Source organism: Vanessa cardui, chromosome 11, assembly GCF_905220365.1.
Source record: "Vanessa cardui chromosome 11, ilVanCard2.1, whole genome shotgun sequence".
Lineage (NCBI taxonomy): Eukaryota > Metazoa > Arthropoda > Insecta > Lepidoptera > Nymphalidae > Vanessa > Vanessa cardui.
This window is the reverse complement of record NC_061133.1, coordinates 8732217-8758208: the sequence shown is the minus strand read 5'-3', so window position 1 is coordinate 8758208 and position 25992 is coordinate 8732217. Positions and strand designations below refer to the sequence as shown.

General features: G+C 35.2%; 1 protein-coding gene across 1 annotated transcript in view; it reads right to left on the bottom strand.

Annotated features, from left to right (window-relative positions):
• Nucleotides 1-25992, bottom strand: part of LOC124533783 (partitioning defective 3 homolog) — a 53327-nt gene that overhangs the window by 7892 nt on the left and 19443 nt on the right. Inside the window, exons 2-19 of the mRNA XM_047109294.1 lie at nt 13873-14073; nt 11886-12041; nt 11065-11237; nt 10092-10214; nt 9439-9530; nt 9031-9221; nt 7714-7875; nt 6861-7112; nt 6087-6262; nt 5704-5855; nt 5058-5595; nt 4426-4580; nt 3629-3754; nt 3037-3160; nt 2122-2271; nt 1262-1299; nt 1168-1229; nt 849-916 (exon numbers count right to left, since the gene is read on the bottom strand). Of these exons, the coding sequence (XP_046965250.1) occupies nt 849-916; nt 1168-1229; nt 1262-1299; nt 2122-2271; nt 3037-3160; nt 3629-3754; nt 4426-4580; nt 5058-5595; nt 5704-5855; nt 6087-6262; nt 6861-7112; nt 7714-7875; nt 9031-9221; nt 9439-9530; nt 10092-10214; nt 11065-11237; nt 11886-12041; nt 13873-14073 (2939 nt within the window). The remainder of the gene's footprint in view (nt 1-848; nt 917-1167; nt 1230-1261; nt 1300-2121; nt 2272-3036; nt 3161-3628; nt 3755-4425; nt 4581-5057; nt 5596-5703; nt 5856-6086; nt 6263-6860; nt 7113-7713; nt 7876-9030; nt 9222-9438; nt 9531-10091; nt 10215-11064; nt 11238-11885; nt 12042-13872; nt 14074-25992) is intronic.

Genomic DNA, 25992 nt, shown 5'->3' with positions numbered 1-25992 from the left:
ATACGAGACTCAATATTCCAAGTGAATGTAACATGTTACATTACAGTTTTAACAGCACTAGTTATGATTTGGGTACGAATATTATATTTTTTATGGTTTGTTTATTGTTTTGTATTTATTAATTGTGTAATTTACTAAGATTTTATCGTTCGTTTTAGCTGGATTTGATTTATCGATAAGTTAAAATACACGGTATTTCGATTTTTGCGGTTTATCTTTGGTGGCCTTTATCTTGTACCCAAATACTTTTTAATTCTATTTTATCATTAATGTGAATATTAAGTAGATTTAAAGAGAGGTTTAGAAGCATTCTTAAAATATTACTCAAATTATCTTAATAGTTTAATTCTAGCCGCCTAGCGCTAAGAAAATCGCAGGTTCGATCCTGATCTTTTGAACTATTGTTATTGTCCCACCTAACTGAATCTTGTCTAATTTACGAATGGAAATGATTTAAAAGTATTGCTAGAATTCTATAAATTAACACACAATACCGGTTCATATTTTTAAGTAATAATAAAAATATATAACTTTGTTTAAATTTACTACGAGAGCGCTATTTCGTTTTTTGTAAGAGAACATGTTATTTTAGCTGGCAAAATCCTTTTAAGACAGAAGTATGAAAATGTTTTTTCTACATCATTCAGAAATAATGAAATAACGCTCTTATACTAGATCTTTTCAAAGAAACCAACGATGCGACCAAGCGCTTATTTATCTGGTAGGTTTCAGAGGTAAGATTAAAAATATTTTATGTTAATAAATATAATACGTGATATTAGTTTATAAATAATAAAACTGATTCTTTATTCGACAACTCGACAAATATAAATAGGAATTTAACTCACTTCAAGTTTTGTTGTATCTCTTCGTAATTCACGTAGTGTCCAGTGGGGCCCCATGCATTTTCCATCGTCTGCTGCATAAATAATAATGAATTAATGAAAAATAGCTCCTGACTGAAGTGAAGATATTAATATGTTTGTATTAAAAAATTTCCTATTAAAACTTTAAAAACTTGATAGTTTATTATTTGTAATGAACTTCTATTTAAAACATGAAACAGTAAATGTAATATATTTATAACCATTTTATGAACATAATATTAATGTTAAATCAATTCAAATTTTTATCTAGTCGCCTTTGAATTGAATGGACTACGGACACATCGGGCGCGCCCGCTGTGCGTGTGTGCGTGCGTGCGTGCGTGTACGTACGTGTGCGTGCGTGTGTGTACTTACGTGTGCGTGCGCGGGCGCCGTGCGTCGCTCGGAGCCGCCGCGCGAGTTGCGCTCCTCTCTGAAGACAATAATCACATACGTTACATTTTTTGTAATACAGACGGTGAAACCACCACCGAGCCAATTGGTGGTAAGTGGTCAATAAGCCATAAACCTTGGGAACTAAGATTTGTCGTCCTTGCCAGTATTTACACTGACTCACATGCAAACCCTATGTTTGATTAGTAAATAGAATGAGGTAAAGTCGATTAAGACTCCACCATTTTAATAGTGCATGTCGTAGGTGTCACTCAAAGAAATTCAATCGACGGTGACGAGAAAGCCATATCTAGCAAAAGTATTTCCAGAAAAAGCGGCGTTTTTTAAAGATGAGATTGCGCATTGAGTAGAACGAGTGAATTTTAACCGATGAATACGGGTTCAAACCCAGACAAGCACCACTATGCTCATGCTCGGCAGTGAAGTAAAACATCGTGAGGAAACCTGCATACAACAACAACAGCCTGTAAATTCCCACTGCTGGGCTAAAGGCCTCCTCTCCCTTTGAGGAGAAGGTTTTGGAACATATTCCACCACGCTGTTCCAATGCGGGGGAAACCTGCATGTTATTCAAAATTCTGCCATATGTGCATTCCACCAACCCGCATTGAAACAGTGTGGTGGAATATGTTCTATACCCTCTCCTTGATGGGAGAGGAGGCCTTAACACAGCAGTGGGGAGTGGAGAATTTACAGGCTGTTACTCTTACTGTTTTTCAAATTAGTATTACATAGATATACCACATGTAATCGATACGTTAATTGAACAATAATAATTAATTTACGTTAGACAATAACAAAGTACGAGTTTTTGTCTATTAAAAAATTTTGGAATACAAACCTAACTGTCGGAGCTGGTTCTGCGTCGGTGGACCGCTCCTCTTTCCGGTGCCTCTCCATCGCTTCCCGCGACAGCGATTTCTCCGACGACCGTCCCGGCTGCGCTCTACCGTATAAATCAGCGTCAGTCTTTTTCTGTGGCTTGCCGATTCTGTAACAAATATATAATAGAATAAATCTGATACATCATGTTATCATTCATACATCTTTAACTCAATCTTTACTAATATTATAAATGTGAAAGTTACTCTGTATGTCTGTTCGTCGCTCTTTCACTTCCAAAGCACTGAACGAATTTGGTGAAATTTGGTATAAATATAAATATGAGACAACATCACATACATTACTCTGATCCCAATGTAAGTAGCTAAAGCACTTGTGTTATGGAAAATCAGAAGTAACGGTACCACAAACACCCAGACCCAAGACAACATAGAAAACTAATGATAATCTATATCGACTCGGCCGGGAATCGAACCCGGGACCTCGGAGTGGCGTATCCTTGAAAACCGGTGTACACACCACTCGACCACGGGGGTCGTCAAAATGTATGAAGCAAACTGGAACTTCAAGGAAGGGACATAGGTTATTTTTTTTCCTGACACATTACAATTATTTTCTTAAACGCTAGCAAAGCCGCAGGCGCCAACATGTCTCATATAATTCTTACTCTTAATTGGTTTAAAGTTATATTGGTTTTTATTTAAAAAAAAAAAAGTTGACATTTAATATTTTAACCTTCATATTTATCATTAGTCCCTTATAAGATATAGATTATTATGAATAGATTATAATCCCATTAGATTATGTACGCATTTAAAAAAATGAGTCACCATTATTTTCTTATCTTAATAACAAATTTGAGTAATTAATTTTTAATAAGGTATACATGTTAGGATAAGAGCGTTGTACATACCGGAACATTGTGGATAAGGACTTAAGAAGAGAAGGTTTTTTGTGTGATAGCGAAGACTGTTGTGGCGATCCTCGTACTATAGTTTCGGGGGCTGCATTGTCGTCTGTCAGCCAATGTTTCAGCGCTACAACAAATAATCCATACATAAATTAAAACGAATACAAAATAAGCATAATAACATGGTGCATGTAAAAAAAAATAACCGATAAATTATGTAAGCATTTGCACTATCATTATTAATAATAATAATAAATAAATAAATAAATATGAGACAACATCACATACATTACTCTGATCCCAATGTAAGTAGCTGAAGCACTTGTGTTATGGAAATCAGAAGTAACGACGTATTATAAGTATTATCATTGGAAGTTTACATTAATTTAACTATATTAGTATCACTAACTTAAGATAAACACTGATGCGCAAATCTACATATTTTAATATGTTATAAATAAAGATATTTGCATTATTCTCGTAATCTATAAAATATTTTTTTTTTTTTAATAATTATATTTGACTACAGTACAAACTACTTCGTAATAATATTTAATGTAAAAAAAGAAATACTAAAAAATAACCTAAAACTTACGTGGGTGTGCTCGAGCGTAGATTGGTTCGTTGCGGATCGGATTTCTTTGAGTTTCCTGTATGGCGGTCTGGAGGGATTCTAGACTTGACGATTTTCGCATTCCAAGCGACGGACCTACTTGCATGGCTGTAAGTGAAAGGGTAACATAACATTTTGGAAATAATCAAATTACAGTTAAGTTGCGATTCACACTTAACTCCAAGGTTTAATGTTGGGGGGGGGTTTTCTTCTTAAATAATTAGGTCTCACTCAAGACTCTCTCTGAGGCGAGGTGGCCCAGCGGTTAGAAGGCGTGCATCTAAATCGATGATTACCGGGTTCAAACCCAGGCAAGCTCCACTGAATATTCATGCTCTTAATTTGTGTTTATAATTCATCTCGTTCTCGGCGGTGAAGGAAAACATCGTGAGGAAACCTGCATGTGTCAAATTTCATAGAAATTCTGCCACATGTATAATCCACCCGCTTTGGAACAGCGTGGTGGAACATGTTCCAAACCCTCTCTTTAATGGAAGAGGAGGCCTTAGCCCAGCAGTGGGAAATTTACAGACTGTTACTTTACTTTTACTTTTACCACTCACTTTTCACATATTCTACTGCCATACAGATTCCTGTTTCAAACCGAAATATTATGATACTAAAGTATTCACTAAGAATTGTTGTTCCGATTTGAAGTGTAAATGAACCACTATAACTACAGGCACAAGTTATATATCATATTATTTCCTAACATTACTGTCGTAATGACTGCAAGGGATGCTATATTAGTAACATTGCCAGTGGGCGTTGGTCAGTACCGTGCATGGCCTTGGTCTCCTTGATCTTGCGGTAGGTGCCGGTGGCGCGCGCGTCGAGCGCGGCGTGGCGCTTCTCCGACATGGAGCGCCGCCCCACCGCGTCGCGGCTGAAGGCGCCGCCGCTCTCGCTGCCCGACTCGCCCGCCGTGCTGCCCCTGCGCACACGAGTCGCACCCGCCATTAGACTTTACGCCACTATCCTTTGCACTGGGATACTATACCCATCTCGCCTTATCGTATTTCAGTTAATTTCCAAGTGAGTTCTTGGTTATATTATGAATTCAAAAAAGTTCTTTGGCTAGTTGCATAAGAGCAGAGATGGCCCAGTGGTTAGAACGCGTGCATATTAACCGATGATTGCGGGTTCAAACCCAGGCAAGCACCGCTGATTCATGTGCTTAATTTGTCTTTATAATTATTCTCGTGCTCAGCGGTGAAGGAAAACATCGTGAGGAAACCTGCATGTGACAAATTTCATACAAATTCTGCCACATGTGTATTCCACCAACCCGCATTGGAACAGCGTGGTGGAATATGTTCCAAACCTTCTCCTTAAAGGGAGAGGAGGCCTTTAGCCCAGCAGTGGGAATTTACAGGCTGTTACTTTAGTTGCATATATGTAGACCGCTCACCTCGTCGTACCGTAATCCTCTTCGATGATAACGTTGTGGTGGGCGGGGGGCGACCTCGACATGTGCACGTGTCCCAGATTCTGGCGGTAGTGGTGGCCGTTCGCGACGGGCGCGTCCACTTGCGTCGCCATGTAGTAGCTCTCGTTGCGAAGGCCCGTGAGCCGGTCTATGACGGGATTCCACCCGTCCAGGCGACTCCACTCGAAGCTGTCCCTTTTGTTATCATGGGGAATCGTATCCTTGTCCCTTTCTAAGTAGCCCTTGCTGTCGTCCGACTGATTCGACACCCAGCTGTTATTATTATTGATGGTGATGATTGAGGCGTGCTTCTTGCCGCTTCTGCCGTCGTGGTGGTCGGTCCCCTCTTTGCTCGTTTCGACTTTCTGACTGAAATCTAGCGGTTTATTCTCCTTATCGTGCGACGTGTTATATATAACGGTGTTGAAGTTTTGAGAGTTGCTGTTTTCGTTTGAATTCGTGGTGTCGTTGCCGTTCGGTGGCGTATCATCCTTCCACCTCGCTAAGCTATCCATACTGTCTGTAATTAAAAAAAAACTGTTTACAAACAAATTCAAAATCCTTTAAAAGTAACAAAATTTTTGTATGAGTTAGAAAATAATATAATGTATTGGAAGTTGAAACTAACCCGTCCTCCTGGCGATAGTGAGAGATATGCTGCCGTGCACGTTAGGCCTTGAATGTAACAGCGCCCGGCGAAGGGTCTCCATTGCCTCTGCGTTCGACTGGCCGACCAACGATACGCCATTCACACTAAGGAGCTGGTCGTTTGTGTGTAATCTGGAAAATTTAAATAGACTTTATTGTAGTTTTGATTTATGGTGATGAATTTAAAAATTAAGCACATGATTGCGATAAGTGTATAATATATGCAAATATATTGCTTTGTTTTATTATAACAGGAGTATACAATGGGTAAAGCAGTAGGTACAACATTTTTAAATGGTAATTTATATGAATTAATCCAAATAGTCCTAAAACTTCATTTTAATTGTAGCAACTCGAACTCACCTTCCATCTCTGGACGCGGCACCCCCGTGAAGAACAGATTTAATGAAGATACCCAAATCGTGTGGGTCTGGTCCGACTGTCACTTTTCCCTTTACGCTGATACCGAGTCCAGCTTTTTCGGAATCGTGGACCGGCACATCTAGCCTTAGTATTAAGCGGTTACGCAGACCTAGTAACTGAAGACAAAAATAAATTACTCACCAATGTCACTTGACAACAACAACAACAACAGCCTGTAAATTCCCACTGCTGGGCTAAAGGCCTCCTCTCCCTTTGAGGAGAAGGTTTGGAACACATTCCACCACGATGTTCCAATGCGGGTTGGTGGAATACACGTGGCAGAATTTCTATGAAATTTGTCACATGCAGGTTTCACGATGTTTTCCTTCACCGCTGAGCACGAGATGAATTATAAAGACAAATTAAGCACATGAATTAACGGTGCTTGCCTGGGCTTGAACCCGCAATCATCGGTTAATATGCACGCCTTCTAACCACTGGGCAATCTCGACTCGACTTGTCACTTGAATATGTAAAATATTATTTTTTATATATTTTTTATAAAGGAAAGTAAAGTAAAGTAAAAGTAAAGTAACAGCCTGTAAATTTCCCACTGCTGAGATAAGGCCTCCTCTTCCATTAAGGAGAGGGTTTGGAACGTATTCCACCACGCTGTTCCAATGCGGGTTGGTGGAAGTTCCAATGCGGGTTGGTGGAAATAAAGGAAAGGGCGAAATGAAATATAATATATATGAAAGTATGCTATTTTCTTACAGAATTTGAAGAAGAATTCAAAGCCTCTTGTAAAGCACTGTCCACCGAATGGTCCTTCAACAGATCGTCCTTCGACGAGCTCTTTGGTATCCTCCCCCTCAACGAGTTATTGTTGCCGTGGTTTATTGCGTTCACCATGCTCGAAACGCGACCGTTTTCAGGTTTGGCTTCAATCGCCTTCGATTGCGTACTCGGCGCAGGCCCTATAGGTTTTTCTGTATACTTGGTTGGACTTTGTTGAGGTTCCACCCTCTGCAAAAAATAATTGAATACATTTTAAATGAATACTTAGACAATATATCTTTCAATAACTTTTGTTGTTGTTCGAATAAGGTTATATGTATGTTTATGAACAACTGGCAAAATTGTATCACTAGCAAAAGTAAAATTGTTGTAAAAGCAGTGATGACTATTATTCTGATTTTCTTAATATTTTTTTGATAACTATTCGATTTAATTCATCGTCGAAATGAATGCACTATTTGTCGAATCTGTATTACGGGTACCATCGACTAATTTAGGTAATGTGACAAGGTTAAAAAAATAACTGCATATTTGATATTCGTCCCAAGTTTGGCCCAAATTTTTAAATTGTAGAACGAGTTACATATATTCAATAGGGTATTTAACAGAAGAGTATTTGGGTAGTTTCAAAAATATTTGTCCAATCTGTATTACCGGTACCATCGACTAATCTGAGTAATGTGGCCACAAGGTTAAAAAAATAACTGCATATTTGCTATTTGTCCCAAGGTTGGCCCAAATTTTTAAATTGTAGAACGAGTTACATATATTCAATAGGGTATTTGGCAGAGGAATATTTGTGTAGTTTCAAGGTCGGAGTGGGTGGTACCTGCGTGCGCGCGCGTTCCACCACCAGCTCGACGGCGGCGTCGGGCGGCGTGGCGCGCAGCAGCGCCACCACCTGCTGCTGCGTGCGCCCCGCCACCACCACCTGATTCACCGACACCAGCCGGTCGCCCGCGCGCAGCCGCCCATCCGACACCGCCGCACCCTGACACACGCCAGAGTCAGTCAAATCAAATCAAACTTTATTCATGTAGGCTCAGGGCCGGATTTAGGGAAAGCAACCGGGGCAACTGCCCTGGGGCCTCCACATAAGTGGGGGCCACAAAAGTTTTTAGTCAGTAAACAAATACCGAGATATAGTCATTGACCGACACCAACCGGTCGCCCGCGCGCAGCCGCCCGTCCGACACCGCTGCGCCCTGACACACGCCAGAGTTACTTAAATCAAATCAAACTTTATTCTTTATTTTGACGACCTCCATGGTCGAGTGGTATGTACACCGGTTTTCATGGGTACGCCACTCTGAGGTCCCGGGTTCGATTCCCGGCCGAGTCGATGTAGATTACCATTAGTTTTCTGTGTTGCCTTGGGTCTGGGTGTGTGTGGTACCGTCGTTACTTCTGATATCCATAACACAAGTGCTTCAGCTACTTACATTGGGATCAGAGTAATGTATGTGATGTTGTCTCATATTTATTTATTTATTTATTCAAGTAGGCTCAGGGCCGGATTTAGGGAAGGGCAACCGGGGCAACTGCCCTGGGGCCTCCACATAAGTGGGGGCCACAAAAGTTTTTAGTCAGTTAACAAATACCGAGATATAGTCAAATAATAATAATCTTACTACTTAATATTTTAAAAGTTACCGATACCAGTCAAGAAATACTTACTTAATTCAAATTAATAAAAGGTTAAAGCTAATCCATTAATCCATGATATAATTATTAGGATCTCCACGCTCCTGTTGGTCTAGGGCCTCCACTACTTTGTGGCCCCAGGGCCTCCAGACCTTTAAATCCGACTCTGAGTAGGCTTTTACGAGCATTCGCATCGTCATTATACAACCAAGTGAACCAACGGTTCGGAAAGTAAATTCTACCGAGAAGAACCGGCAAGAAACTTAGTACTTACTCTTATTTAACATTTAAAAATACAAAGTCATATTAGTTAAATACAATTATTTAAATTAATATATCCTGCTTGGAAGTCAACAGATATTAGCTATTAGCACAGTTACATCATGTCATTTCAAATCTAAACCGAATTATCATTATAATTAATTTATAAGTTATTATAATGAATGCATCCTTAAATTCTTACAATTTTTTTATTGTAATGTAAATAATACATTTCAATTACCTTTGGTAAAATATTCTTAATATAAATGGGGCAGTGCCCCCCTGTGGGATTATCTCTGGTGGTAATGGTGAATCCGAGGCCCTTTTCCCCCTTGATCAGGGTGACGGTGACAGTCTGCATAGCTTTCGATACTGGCTTGCTGCTCGGACTGACTGGCACTTCCATGCCCGATATGGCCCTTTCGCTGTTACCTGGTAAAATAAAGAATAAATTAGTAAGAATATTCAACATCATGTTCAACTTTACACAATACTACATTATTAAAAAAAAACTATAAAATAGATAAAAATGAATTTGTTTTGAGATTAGTTACACATATCGTATATTAAAAAAACACGAGGCAAACAGCAGTCATGAGCTAAGTTTGTGACGTCATATATATATATATATATATATTCTTTTACTAACCTTCTGGTAGAAGATCGAGTGGTCGTTCTTGAACAGGGTGAACATTCGCCACATTATTGACTCCAGACACCCATCTCAACATATCTTCGACTCTGTAAACAAATTTACCATCGATTTTAATATAAATTTATTTTTAAATACATCTGAAAACTTGGAATGTTATAAATAATTATATACAAATAAAAGCTCTAAATAAAATTTTCTTTTAGAATGGTGTTAAAATGTAAAGTTCATGTGTTCTTGCAAACAATTAAAGTTGTATTTTTTAATTACTCATTACTGTGTCATCCTAATTATGAATTAAGTGCTATACCAGTTATATTGTCATTTGCTACTTAAATGTTGCTCAAAAACAATCTCACTTAGACAATTGTAAATATAATGACAACTTTTTATGTTTTCTCTGTTAAGAGAAAATTATAATAAAAACTTGTAATGTAATGTAAAATTCATAATAAAAACTTTTTCACAGAATTTGGATATTCCCCATACATAAATTTATATTTGAAATTCGAAACTAACTCTGTTGCTCTCTCAGGGTAAAATAATTTAATCTGATAGTCTTTTATGCCTAACACTTTACGACCAACCAATAAACGCAAGCAAAGTCGTATGCAACAACTAGTATTTTGATAAAAAGGAGTATTAAATACCTATGGTTCTGATTGTTACTGGGAGGTGTATCTTGTCCTAGTGGTTCTTTACGAGCATCTCGGGGAAGGCTTTTACTTTCATAGACCTGTACTCGTTCAGCCGCATCCAGCCAAATACCACTCCTGAAATATAGTAAAAAAGTTTTTGTTTAAAATTATTTATTTAAAAAACCTTGAAACATGCTTATCGTTGTGTTTTGCATGAAAATTAATTAGGCTATAATGTAATGTATCAATGTAGAATTCTTGCTTGTTATCATGAATGAAGTAATCCTCATTTGATAAGAGTAACGGAAGTCAAAGTTACATTAATCGAAACATGTGTCACTCACAAAAGGTACACCTATTTGTCTGTTCGAAAAAAATGAAGACTTAATTACTATAAGACATTGGAATTTTTACAACTAATTACCACCGAGAAAAATTATATCGAGCATTTAATTTTGTTATATTAGTTGCATTCATCAATTAAATACAAGATTTTTTTTTTTAAATATAACTTATACATGAAATATGATACAATTTAAATATATTGTTAAATTTAATTATGTTATTAATTTTTTACTTAAACACAAGAACAAGAAAGAGCTGAGATGGCCCAGGGGTTAGAAAGCGTGCATCTTAACCGATAATTGCGGGTTCAAACCCAGGCAAGCACCACTATATATGTGCTTAATTTGAGTGTATAATTCATCTCGTGCTCGGCGGTGAAGGAAAACATCATGAGGAAACCCGCATGTATCTAATTTCATCGAAATTCTGCCACATGTGCATTCCACCAACCCGCATTGGAACAGCGTGGTGGAATATGTTCCTAACCCTCTCCTTAATGGAAGAGGAGGCCTTATCTCAGCAGTGGGAAATTTACAGGCTGTTACTTTACTTTACTTTACTTTACAAGAAGAATTATTAATTAGAAATTCTATCTTATAATATATTGTTGGTTTTGGATTTTGTTTAATTAAAGACTCACCCAGGGCCAGAGAACTGCATGGAGAGCCGGTTGGACTGTCGCTGGAAGTGCTGTCCGTTTGGGGGATGCGGGTCGGGCGGCCGGCCGTCCAGAGGATGCACTTTGTGCATCACGCGGCTCGTGTCGTCCCGGCACACTACCGCCGCTGACCATCGTTTACTTTGATCTGAAACCTTAATTCAAAAATAGCATTAAGTATGATCATTATGTATGTTGCACATATAAAATAAACTACCATTAGTTAATTGTTGTGAATCCAAACTATCTCTAATATTAATTATAAGAACCTGTATTATAAGAAAATATGTATACTCAGTATTGATTTTTTTTTATGGTATAAGTTGGTGGACGAGCAGATGGGCCACCTGATGGTAAGTGGTCACCATCACCCATAGACAATGACGCTGTAAGAAATATTAACTATTCCTTACATCGTCAATGTGCCATCAACCTTGGGAACTAAGTTGTTATGTCCCTTGTGCCTGCAGTTACACTGGCTCACCCACCCTTGAAACCGGAACACAACAATAGTGAGACGGGCCTGCACAAAGCCCTACCACCAAGTAGATTAAGACCTTTTTAAGCGAATTTAAATAATTGAGTAATACTTTTTCTATGGGCTTATTAAACGTTTGTCTTACCATCGTGAAAAGATATATAATTACGTACATTTTGATAGTAATATGTACCAACTCACTGAAATATAAAACGTATATCTATTCTCTATATTCCTTGACAATCTCTTATTGATTAACACAATTAAAAGTCGGTCAAGTTTATAGTTCTAGAGATATCACACATCCTCATGAACTAGTTTATACCTGTCTTTGAGGAGGCAATGTGTCTTGATGCAGTGAGGGCTCACTTCCGCGACGTACTTGTAAACCGTTAGCGCCGTCTTCCAAGTCGGCTACGCCAACTTCTACACACGAATCTGTATTTGGAACTCGCATACTGCCCCCCACGCCGCCACCGCCCTGTAATGAGATTAACAGAAAGCATTACGAACTATACTTTAAATCGAATTGTCTTTTTTTTATTGTTAATATCAGAAATTGGAATCGGTAGTACCGTTACAGTAAATCGATTTTCCTGTTTCGATTCACTATTTTCTGTGGTTGCTGAGAACCACAGGCATTTTTTTTTTTATCTTTTTAAGATTTAATCTACTCGACATAGATTATTTATATATGTCTGCATGTATTGACAAACTACAAAATAAGTAAAGCAAAAGAATTTTCTCTATTAAAACTTTTTAAATTATCGAAAGGTGAAAGCTTGACCTTGACCGCTTGACCCTTGCAAAATATAATTCGATGTTTTACGACGCATTCTAATATTTAAAGGTATTTATTATTATTAAAAATATTCATTATAAAACATTTTAATCGCTTTAAAGTTATAAAGTATTTTTTAGGTTGTGCCTAGCTGACATAATTTTAGTTGCACATTGTAAAAAAATAAAGTAATAAAAGTATATGTACTAATTTATAAATAAAAAGACATATTATAATAAAACAGTTTTCCAGTAAATTATATACTAACGTTGCTTGACTGCACTAACGTGAATAATCCTGTTAGCCTACTTTACGTCCGTTATCTTCGTAACAAAAACACCTACGATGAGTTTTTGTCCTAATCTGTGTATGCCGCTAGTGTATTACTTTGTTATTGAGTTATAATTTAATAATTTTGTTATTTTCATGTGACGCATTTCTTTCATGCTTTAAACTTCCAAAATATTAAACATTTATTTTTAATATGTTTTACAGTTTTATCTTGTTTATCTTTACATTTATAATGTTTAAGTCTCTTACCTTTTCAGTTTTCTTTAAGCACAAACAATGGGAAAAACTTACACCCATTTTGTAGTCGTTTACAAAACTACCTAATTGTTTTCGATTAGTTTTCATCTCAAGAAACAAATTTGAATATAACTCGTGTTATCAAAATTGTACAGAAATTAACAAGTCTCAACAAGTCCAACATTTAATTCCCGCCTTTCTTTTTACGCGTTTTTTTTTTACGTCAAATCATGAAAGGACAAGATTTCGGTTATTCAGCCAAAAATTTGCAATCTCAAATTATTATTTTTTCGGCTTCATCCCCTACGTCTACGCCTGGATTTATAAAGCTTTTAGTTAAAAGTAAACAAATATCATAAATTATAATTTAATCAGCATCAAGTTACGTGATCTATTCGTTAATTTTCGCTCAATGCTAATGCATACATGATACCGTAAGAATCAAATTGTTTTTATTATGCTTTTTAACATATCGCTCTCCTGTAACAACTACAAGTGCAAATTACAAAGTGTAATCTTTAATGTTTATTCGAAGAAAATATGTAGTTTATTTTTTATTTGAGTAGGTTCAAATAAATTTAACTAAAGCTACCGTTTTCCTCCTTCGTTTTGGCAAAAACGAATAATACAAAATAAAATGTCATCGTGGATCTTCACAAAGTTATTTTAGAGATATCTAAAGCTCACATCCATTATTTAAGCACTACTGCTTTCACATAGTACGATTTTAATTCTCTACAAATATACCACGTCCTTTATGTAAATGTTTCGCATGTTGGATTTTGTTAACATTAATCAATTAATATTTACCTGATAGCAAAACAGATATTAAAAAAAAAATGTCGTTAAATATTTCTGTAATGTTTACCCCTGTTCTTTTCTACTTTTTTCAAATCATTAAACAATTGAGTAGTGGTTGGTATACACTCACCCAAAAAGCCAACTAGCACAACACCCTACGAGGAAAATATGTGTAAGACTATATAATTTTTTCTTTACTAACCCGAAACATATCCGGCGAGGCGGTGCCAGCCGAAGAGCCGCTCGCGCCATCTGCTTGGGCAGCTCTAGGCTGCGCCTGGTTGGCGCATTCTGCGGTGAGCGTCTCTCGATCGTCGGCAACGTCTCTCACGCGATCGTCGAGATCCAGAATACCACCTGAACTTGCACGTAGTGCGCGCACGCCTACCCATGTCTCCGGCCCCTGGAAATAACAACATCTAATTAAATAACAGCATATTTTAAACAAAGACTTCTTTGAACATTAGGAATGTCATTTATGTAAAAAGTAGGAATATTGATATAACTGTTCCAACGACGTGCGAACATTGGCATTGTGCGTTGGTTTAACGAATTTCTGTTTTTCTTATACTAAGGAATTAATCACGAGACACCGACGGTTTCATGAATGTTCCCACGCGGTATTTGCGCCTTTCAATCTATTCATCAGAGCGAACGCTGCGTGAACACTTGGTTTGCTTGTGTACGTTGTATTTAGATATAGACTTTTGTCTGCCTGTTCACATGCCTTTGTGCGACTGTCAACCGAGTGATCTGCCAACTTATACGAATAATGAAACTCAATACTCAAATACAAAGAACAACTTACAATGAACACAATCAACTTTTACAAATAAAGTTTTTAGAAAAATTTCATCAACATTTTAACAATAATTAGTAGTAACAAAAATATTAACGTCGTACCCACGTAACCGTACGCTGTGCACGATCTTTGGTGGCTAAACGAGCCCGTTTCTTTAACCGGGGCGGTGGTACGGGTTGATAATCCAGTTCGTCCATTTGGCATTTAATTACACATTGTTACCACTGTCACTTACTCACTGACGATTTCACTTACTTTTAGCCAAAAAGATGTGAAACATACTCGAGTATTTTATACACATTTTCAATAAATCCAAAATCGAATCTACGCTCATGTCGTAATATACGTGATTGTACTCTGTTAAAACATATTATTATGTGCATACCGTTTTTAGGAAAAAACACTAGCATATTTGACAAGATCGTATAGTAAAATAGCGGTGCTATTCTATAAGAATTCACTTCTAATCTCACTAGGAAAATGTTGGCAGGCGAAATATGGTGGAACAAAACAGTTTTTTGATGAGTGTATCCTTTAAATGTATTAATATATAATGTACATACGATATCACTTTCTGGTTTCATGATCTATTCAATAAACTTGGTAGTTTGCGCAATCCAACGCAAGCTATTTAATGTTTAATACATTGTCAATCATCGATCCGAAAAGGATCAATTTAAACACAGTAAATTACTATCTGACTTAGATGTCACGTTAGAGACTTAAAAATTAACCTTAACTCAGCTACTTAATTGTAATTAATTTTAAATGAAACAATAATATAAATTTTAGGGCACCGATATAGGTTTAGTAACCATATAGTACTTGCATACTAACTTTGGTTATTCTAGTATCGTATAACGGTTATGCTACATTCCCGATTCAATTCCGATCAAAGTGCGACTATTCTCAATGATAATAAACTTCAGTTTAATCGTAACTGAGGGCAATTCTACTTTTTAAGTTCAGTTAATATACAATCCCGATCATGTGACCATTGTTGACAGTGACAATTTTTTAGTAGAATGGCGCCCTGTAAACGTTTCGCTTTCACATTATTCTCGCCCTTGCTGCATCTGACATTGTTCATACAATAGTCATTTAATACTTGTTTACGCTTCGCTTCGGTTTTTCACTTATGTTCATTATGGCTTGTGGTCGGTGACGGAAACTAGTCTCCATAATTTTTATTTCTATGTATATAGATAGAATTCGTATGTAGCTATATTTCAAATACCTAACCTATATTAAAAAAGACAAAAGCCAAAATTCGCTAGGGGTTAAGTGTATTTTATTGCTAGCCCAAATTGTCTATGCCTGTCAAACAATGTATATTTAAATTAATATTCGCTTGTCTGATGCCCGTATATAAACCTGAATGAAGAATTTATATGAAGTCGTATACATGATAAAATAAGTATGTATAAGTCTTAATTCAAACTGAACATCGAATTGTATAGAATAATATTCAGGTCAAAAATAATCATCTTTATTCGAAAACTTTTTTATGCTTAATTAAACGATCGTTTTTACTTCATTATTGTAGAGAAAAAAAAGTAAGAAAACGCATAAAAGAGGTAACGCTCACGAAACAGTAGCTATCTAGCAGGTCATTGGGGCGGATGAAGCCTTGACCTTCGCGCGCCGTCGACCAAACACAGCCTCGCAGTACTCCGCGTGCACCAGATGCTACATCCCATTAAGGATCGCGTGATTCATTGGAAATCGGCTTATCTGGTATCTGAACGCCTCCTATCTAATTACACCGTCAAATGCAAATAACAAACGACTATCACAACGAAACTCGTAATAGTAAATAAACATTCGTATTTAATCAAAACAAGTTTTCTTCTAAATATATATAATATATTCTTAAATTTTAGATGTATTTTGGAATCGTTAAAAGCAAACAAAATATCTTAAATATTTGATAACAAAACGTTGCAAAGGTATAAATAATAATATGACGATGATTCGAGACGTCAGCTGCAAGATCACGCGATATTCAGCGCATCTCAATAGTCGTGCGTAAAATAAATCCGTAGGACGGAACGTGCCAAATATCCGTCGACTATCAGCACGCGATACCTCGCAAACTAATGACATTTACTATCGAGCACAAATACAAAACTTTACTAGACCTTCAATTGTAATTACAGCAAGAACCTCTTTTTTACGCTTGAGTATTTATGATTTACAAGTTTTCCAAGCTACTATTCAATGCTAATTGATGGTATACACGCAAGTTGACAGGTATTTTTTTATGAAACTGATTACCTTAGATACAAATTTGTCGAGACCCTTATGCAGAACGAACGGATATACATTCGCTTATGGTTTTGGGCGCGCGTACCGAATGATAAGTAAATGAATGCGTCAAACGAATCTTTTGAGTTTTGGATACATAATAATAATTGTATAGATAATTCTTATATTATGAAATGAAAAATACAAAGATAACAACATAAAATGAGTTTTCGATTCAGCGTAAGAATAAATATAGATATTATTTATATGTATGTCTACCGAGACGAGTAATTTCGTTGTTCATTGTCATTATTTTTGCATTATTACTTTGCGTATTTACTTTAATAGCTGCCAGTTTCCGTTGAAAATCTTCAATCAATCATCGCATTTAAATAGCGATTTTGTTAGTTATCTATTAACATTTTCTATTCACGATTTCAATTTGTTTTGAAAAAGAATCTATCATACCTACTTCAAGGTAACTTGCGAAATTCTTATGTAAATACTAAGTGTAAAGACGTGCATAGCACTTATTGCAATTTATTTCTTCTTTCAGACTTCATGCGTTTCAAGGTAGCGTACAATTTTTAAAAGCAAGATACTGTATATCATTAGAAATGTAATCTATAAGAAATAAACATAGAGAATAAAACCGGAATTGTTTAAAGAACTTTGGTTTACAATAACCAACACCACTTTCACGTTTTTGTGTTTCACGTTTTTATACGATTATCAATAAGAGAATTAGATGTTTTATTAAATTAGATTACTCAAACTGTAACAATTAAATTTTCTATGAGCACAAGCACTTGAAGAAATAATAGAGCGTGTCGCACAGTCGCGCCGTGCCGCGGCGTAAACACAACTGAAGGCAACTTAATAAAAATCGCATAACCACGAATAATCTTGAGAAAGAAACTGTTACGTTTCCTATGAAAATGAAATAAAAACAGAGTAATAAGAATACAGCAACACGAAGTGAAAATTATCATTTGAACCTACTTATACTATGACTATAAATCTTAAACGAAATAGTTATTATATTATTTGTCATTTTGTCATAGACTGTAAACGCAAAACGTTGCTAAATGAAATCTTGAAACACTTTTGGTGGGTCATTTGACCGGCTTTTAATTTATAAAAGATTAGCCGTGTATACGAGCTACCTGATAGTACCTAAGTGTTCGTTTATACGAGTAGTTACAATGACGGTGTGAATTTGCTTATCTTATTTATACGCAATTTATGTAATGAGCAAATTTAAAGTATATTCATTAAATTTTATTACGAAGATATCTTTTCTTTATTTTTTTTTACAGTTTGTGATTAAATAAAACTGTCATATTATTTGTTACAGTTACTCTCTACTAGTTGAATATTGAGTTGTATTCATGTGCGGTTGAAAAAGCAAGAAATAATGTTAATATATTCATATAGCACTCAAGTAAATATTTCATTTACTTAGTTATTACAAATAGCGGTGCTATAGGTGATAATGATTGCCATTTGTAAAATACAAAATTATTGCGTAAAATACACAAATAAAATGTGCTAAATACGCAAACGATTTCCTAAATAAAAAATAATTATTGCCCATTATATGTCTGTAATATAAAATATTATCAACAACATATGTTTGCTTCAAACTACCAAATAAGGTTAAACAGAAACGTATACACTTGCTGTTGTCAATGTTATGTGTATAGCCAAATATTTGATATATTTATGAGCCCATCATCAGCCAACGTAACAAATCTTAAGGTTCTTTATATATTCACCAGGCATGATTCCACTTCACCTAATGGTAAGTAGTAGTAGAGTCCAAACGCGAAGACAGCTAGTAGAGTCAGGAAAAATTAATTGCACTAGCTGCCCTAGCCATGACGGTTCGCAGGGTGCTTTTTACACCTCGTTTAAAGAAACCTAGGTTATTTACGAGAAACAAATGTGCTAGTAGAGAATTCCGTTTTTTAGCCGAGGGTTCAAACACATTCAAGCACCTGAAAGTTGAGGTTCAAACACAAGCGAGCAAAGCAAAGGTAAACATCGAACGTCAAGTAAAATATCTTAAGGGAATCTGGCGAATGTGTATCCATAAATCACGCACGCACATTTGCACGTAACATTGTTACCATAACATGCCGTGTAAGTATATAATAAACAACAAAATATTAAATTTATATATTAATATTAAATAATTGTAAATTATACTTGACCTACAAATTATAGCATAAATAATTAATATTTTATATAAGGATTTCAAACCATACATATTTATTAATTGAACTCCCAATCACGATATTGTAGGTATTATGTACTTTGTAGCACAGTTGTCTTCAGATAATTTACAAATACGTGTAATCAATTCTGTAATGGTAATCTTTATACTTTGTTGCTAAAAAAATATGGTAATTACAAAAATTTACAACACAAAATGTTAACAATATTCATTACATAGAGACGAGGTTTAATATCGAAATTTTAAAAGTTGCTCCCTTAAAAAAAAGCATTACATACATAATGAAATTATTATTAGGTCTTCATACATCGTACACATAATTTTAGATATAATATTGTAAAAGCGTAGGCTTTTAATACAGGAAATCGTTTTGTGTTTGAACAATGAGAGAGTCGAGCAACTAACGATTCACAAGTACTTACGATTTGAATTGCCTATAGTTCAGCGAACACAATTCATATAATAGGATGTAGGTCCATACAAGTTAATGGAATTGTATACTTAATTAAAATACTGTATTGAAGCCAATATCCATTAATCTAGTTATTGTATGCCAAGGCTAAGAGCCTAGAAAGGTTTACAATCATAACAGTTTTAAAGCTCTAGCTCATTTTATATCATACTACACCCCCGTCCGGAATAATCAAGGGTTTTCTCAACGAACTGTTTTAAATAATTATGTTATAATTATGTTATATCGCAAATTATTTCTTTGTTTCGTTTCGTATCGAAACACTTTGACCTTGGAGGAGTTAGTGCAAAAGACCTTAAAAGAATAATTGTCTCATGCCTCTACAGTAGTAACAAAAGGGATGGTTAATTTTTCTTGCTTATTAGGCTGAGAGCTATAGGACCCCTATAGGGGGATGACAGTGGTTAGAACACCACTGAATTTTTATGTGCTTAAATGTGGTAAAGCAATCTTGGAAACCTGCAAGGGTCTAATTTCAGTGAAATTCTTCGACATGTGTATTGTGTATCCACCAACCCGCATCGCAGTAGCGTAGTGAAATACGCTCCAAAACTTTCTTCACAAAGGAAGAGAACGCCTAAGCCCCGCAGGGACATTAAAATGTACCTACTGATTATAATACAATCAATAGTCAAGCAATAATCAGTTTTTACTATGTTAATGCACCTGAACGCACTTCACGTGCATTTGTTTTTCATAGGTATGTTCAAATAGACGGTGATAATTATTTTGATCAACATAAATGTATTTACGTTGAATTTGTTGTCTGAACAGAAATATGGTGACCATAGAAATTTTTCTATAGTAATTTACAGATACGAAGTATTCATGTTTATTGTTTATGTAAACAGTATTAGCAAAATTCACTCTCGAAAAACGCTCAGTTTAAACTGACTTAATAAGCTCATTTCTTATCCGATAATACCACATGGATGGAAATTTAATTAAATTTAAGTATATGTTAAGATAATTAAACAAAGGTCGCTTTTATTTAACGTATTCTATAACAAACACGACGATTTGTATCTGAAATTATACCTGTCTAGTCAATTGTAAAAAAAAAACAAAAGAATAACGCAGGAACTTTCAAACGAAATGGTTTAGGTATTACAAAATAAAGGGCAACAGAAAGATTAAAAGAAAATAGAAAGACACAATTTCAAAATATGATATTTAAGCATTTATAAATTTTGTGTAATACTTAACGCTACAAATACATCTTAGCATATGATCCCTACTTGGTGGTAGGGCTTTGTGCAAGCCCTTCTGGGTAGGTACCACCCACTCATCAGTTATTCTACCGCCAAATAACAGTATTCAGTATTGGTGTGTTCCAGTTTAAAGTGTAAGTGAGCCAGTGTAAATACAGGCACAAGGGACATAACATCTTAGTTCCCAAGGTTGGTGGCACATTGACAATGTAAGGGATAGTTAATATTTCTTACAGCGTCATTAAGAAAAAACGCGAATATCGTACAATGTACTAATATAACCCGTGTAGTGTTTAAAATAGAAAAATAATGTTATCAGTACTATCTATAACAATCATTAGTCAACACAAGCGTTGACTATCACAGTGGAATGTCAGATTATTTTCCATCGCTTAAGCTCATTATTAATAGGTTGTTTCGTTTAGTAATTACTTATAGATTATATAAGAAAATTGTCAGTAAGTAATATCAGAGAATTAATTAAAGTTGAATTATGCTACGTTCAAGGTTTAAAAACTCAACCTCATTTCAAATGTAGTTTCATATTTTAAATTATTGCGACAAACCACTCACGAACTTAGATATATATAAGTGTTTTATGCTTATTTATTTAATATATCATGTAATTATATGTATGTTTAATGAACGTCTCTACAGTGATCGCTTTCAAGTATACAGCCAGCTGACCATATTCTATACATCTCAATTTGACGTGTCTCACACCATTTCCAAATATCTATTTAGCGTATTTTAAATATTTGGTGCTCAAAAATTTAAGAAAATAATAATGATGTCCCTGACATATCTTTAAAATTATACTTGTCGCTGGTTTTGAAAATAACAAACTTCAAAAATACCTCTCGAATTGCTTATCCAGCAATTTAGGTGAATGTAATAACATTGCTTGAATCGTTGCTGAAGTACCTACTGTGGCAACGGAAATTGATTTATTGTAAAAACCTTAAAAAACACGACATATTGTGTGTAACATATGATCTCAACTTGCTAGTTAGCATCATTAACACTACATCACTCCAAAAAATTTGCTCGTATCATCTATTAAGTAAGAGACAAATCAAGTACAGCGAAAACGCGCGCCAAATTACTGTTACACATATTCGTCATTACTTACGAAATGACTCTCACAGTATAGGGAAACGAAAGAAAATATGTTACGTTAAACACTTTTTATTCCGTTACATTACGTTTAGTGCAAAAACTGAAAGTTCTACAGTAACCACAAAGGCATAGCATTGATTGTTAAAAAACGCTATAAGCTTCAGGAGCGTGATCAAACATGGAGAGCGGAGCGTTATACGATTAAGAAGAAAATACATAGAAACCCTTATAGTTCGACAGCAGAAAAGCGTACAGACAAAAAACCTTATTTAAATAGTTCACATAAATAGCTACGTATATGTTGGTAATATGCGCTTTATGTATAAAAATGTAAAAATAATATAACATTCGTATCACAAAAATTGCAACATTGCATTTTTCATTATATAACTTTATTTTATAAATTTTCACGTTACTCAGTAAGTTTTAAAATGAAGTGACCTAAAATTGTTTTGAATTTGTTGGCGAATCTTGTCCTTATTTTCTGCAGTTCATTGACCCCGTAGCGAGTTGTATTATGTTACTGAATCGTTTAGCATCGACAATATAATTACAGCTCTGTGACTGCGTTGACTTTACAAGTACTTTCCTATCACAATAAAAACCGTGAAAGTAACAATGAGGCTACGCAGTATGGCGTGTAAAATTTCTCTATTAAAGCCATTTGTTTCCTAGTTCATAACTATTAAAAACCCATTTAATTCAATAATAAGCTTTTAATTTGCTCTATAAAAGTCTATTTTTGTCTCATAATTTTAAGGTTTCTTAAGTGAGATAAGAATATTTGCAGAAATATTAGTAGACTGTTTAACATATGTCACAAACACCGTCTAAAAATCTTGAAGGCTATTCGCAACTCAAGTCTGGTCAGTGCCAGCTGAACCTATCGTACTGCTTTGTGTATCCCGCATCATAATAAAAGTTTGTGAAATATTTTGTATCCATACAACGCAAAAACTTTGTACTGGACAAAATGAATCGATTTATAAATTAGTTAAAGTTATAATAATTATTTATGGTAACTTACCGCTTCATTGGGTTTAGGAATTAAATTCTTCTGAAGTTTTTGAACCGGATAAGTCTGCCTCCATCCGAACAGTCTCACAATCTTGTCGGCCACATCTTCACAACGAGGTGGATCTTTCATTTTTATTTGTTTTATTTACGTACATTTGATTTTAAATTCACATAGTCATGACATGACTCCCGCAACTTTTGTAACCAGTTTTTCGGAGAGAATATTCAATTAAAATTAATTTGAATTCAACGCGAGTATATGTGTGTAATTGTTTGCACATAAACGCCGTCAATGTACACAGTCATTCCATATTAAAGTCCGTTCGATAATGCAGACGCGCAAAAAGTGCAAAAAAATGTCGAGTGACGCGTCTAAGCAGCCCATTCTATTTGGCCTTAGCTCCGTTATCTGTTCATCGTTATCTGCAATCCACGCCTCTTTTAAATAAAGCAATAATTTAAAGGTACAAATATATAATCTATATAATATTATAAATATGAAAGTAATTTTGTCTGTTTATCTGTAGCTCTTTCACGACCAAACCGCTGAACCGAATTCGATAAAATTTGGTATCAAGCACACTTGAACTTTAAGGCTTTACATGCCTAACACAAAACAATCAATACCCTAAAAGGCGAGCGAAGCCGACTGCGACTACTAGTAAGTTATAAAGAAAACATTTCCAATTGGAGTGACTTAGTGCAACATGCTAACCCTTTAAGAAATCTTTGTTCCATTTTAATTTTACACCAGATACAACTCACTGAGCAATTAGAACGAATATAATGTTTCCATCAAAACTGTCACGCTCTCGTTCTATGTATGGCCTCTTCTAGTTAGTTACTAACATGACCGAATATCCTTTAATCTAATTATATCGTTTTCAAGGAAAAGAATGTAAGAACTTATATTGAATCTTAAAACTTTGTAAATACATATATGAAAACGTTAATCTTATTCAGCGATATGGAAGACGAAGATTTTAAGGTAAAATTATGGGTCGACCCTTGCATTGTCTGATAATAATTTGCACGTGTATTATGCACGCAGCACGAGCAATAAACACACTGGCATGAGATACAATAAAACGAGTGTTACTTGAAATTCAGGGTACGTTGACGCGCAAAGACCACGTCCCAATCGACGAAACATCTCAGTTATTTAAATCGAATTCAATAAGAAAAAACAACTATTTATACTTCGTTATAATATACGTCTTAAACGTTTCAATTATTAAAAATGGTACGTAATCTGAACTTACTTATTACACTTTGTAAATGAAACCTAAATAACTGGAAACTATGATGATTTAAAAGATTGTATAACACGAAATCAAGGTGTAGTAAGTAAGTACTTATTATAAAGCATTTTGGCATTATCATAATGGAATGTCAACTTTGTGGAAGATAATGTTCAAATGACAGCAAAAAATATAATAATCTATCTAGCAATAGCGCACACGACGATGTTATACGAGTCTAAATTGAAATAATTGAAAAAAAAAAGGTATGACACAAATATTGTTTGAAATTGCCTTTAAAGTTCAATTATCATTACTGCGAAACGATGATACCGGTTTTTATGAATGAGGAATCAGAAAGAACTTACAGGATATTGAAATGGAAAAAATAGGTAGAGATTTCCGTTTGTTTTAACGGAAACCACGTAAATGTGTATCGTTATAGTATCCATTCCAACATAATACATATGTAGATTGATTCTTCGTTATTTTATCATTTTTAAAACAATGACTAAGGCGTATTGTGGCAAAGGTGTTATTTTGCACATTTTATTTAAATCTAGTAAGATAGTGAAAAATGAAAATAATAGCATATGTTTCATTCCCTTTCACTGAACTTCTTGACCTCTTCGCACTAAACAAGTTACCAAATAGTATTTCAAATGGACCCATTGTAATCAGCGCCGAGGTTATGCCAACGTGGGATTCAGATTTGTTTGTAATTATACACAAAATTGAAGATAGTAAAACACTTTTTGAACTTGATGGCAAATTGTTACAATAAAGTATACATTAGCAATAAGATGGTTGACTAGATCTCTATGCTGTGATCTAGGTATCTAGATCAGTGTCGACAACTCTTATATTTCCAGTTCTTTACAATACAGCTACCCGTAACAATGATATTCATTACGAGATATTGACGAGCGCCAACGTAGCTGTATTTTCAAATTTATGACTCACTCACTATGAAGGCTTAAAACTGTTGTAGGTATTATCTTTCCGAATAATAACACATATTATGAACACAAAAAATTGCGAGAAGCAATGAAAACATTACACACCAACTGTTCAAAGAAGCAACAATACTCGATAAATTGTCCGCTTAATATATAAGTACATACGAGCCCTAACAACTTTACACACTATGCTTATTGCTCGTTTAAAAAGGTGCATAGGCGATATCACATTTTTATGGCTCGATTCAAAAACTACTTTCCTTGAATAATTTTACCGACAAGTCGAATATAATATAATAAATTGTATAAAAATTGCCTGTTGTTTAGAAAGCAGTACCATAATAATAATCTAGCTAAATAAGGCGAGAAAGCACTACAGTTAAAATGCAAGTATAATGTATTATTTAGATATTGTCAAGATATGAATCGCTTGAAACGGACTCACTGGTTTAAAATTACATATTATTGCATTATCCATAATAATCTAATACGAAGCATCGCACTTGCGTGTAGTCACGCCACACTGAAATCTCAACAAAAACTGATTCAAAAAGCGAGTTCACTTGTCTTAACGTACTGATAGGATTTTCCAGGTAGAGTCTCTGTACGTTGACACATTCAAAGTTCTTAAATAATCTGTATTTTGACACTTACGATTATAAGAATGATATCTATTTCTTGTTTATATAAAAGCACGTCGTATATTTTTATCTCTGAACACTTTCAACCTTCATTATTGCTTGCGCTATAATGCAGTGGACTGTGCAACTTTTGTGCAAATACCTAACTGACAAACCGTACCAAATCTCAAGAGACAATGACTACGACCCAATGCCACGCTAAGGCCCGTCACTGCCACGCTGTGCAATAAACTTGATCACTTTGAATTGTGCTATTTTCACTGTAATGAGATGTGATTGATATTTTTGTATTTCACGTCACTTTATAGCGGATGTAAACAAACAAGAGGCTGCGCGGCGGCGGCAGGCAACTGGCTCGGTTTTCTGCGCGTACG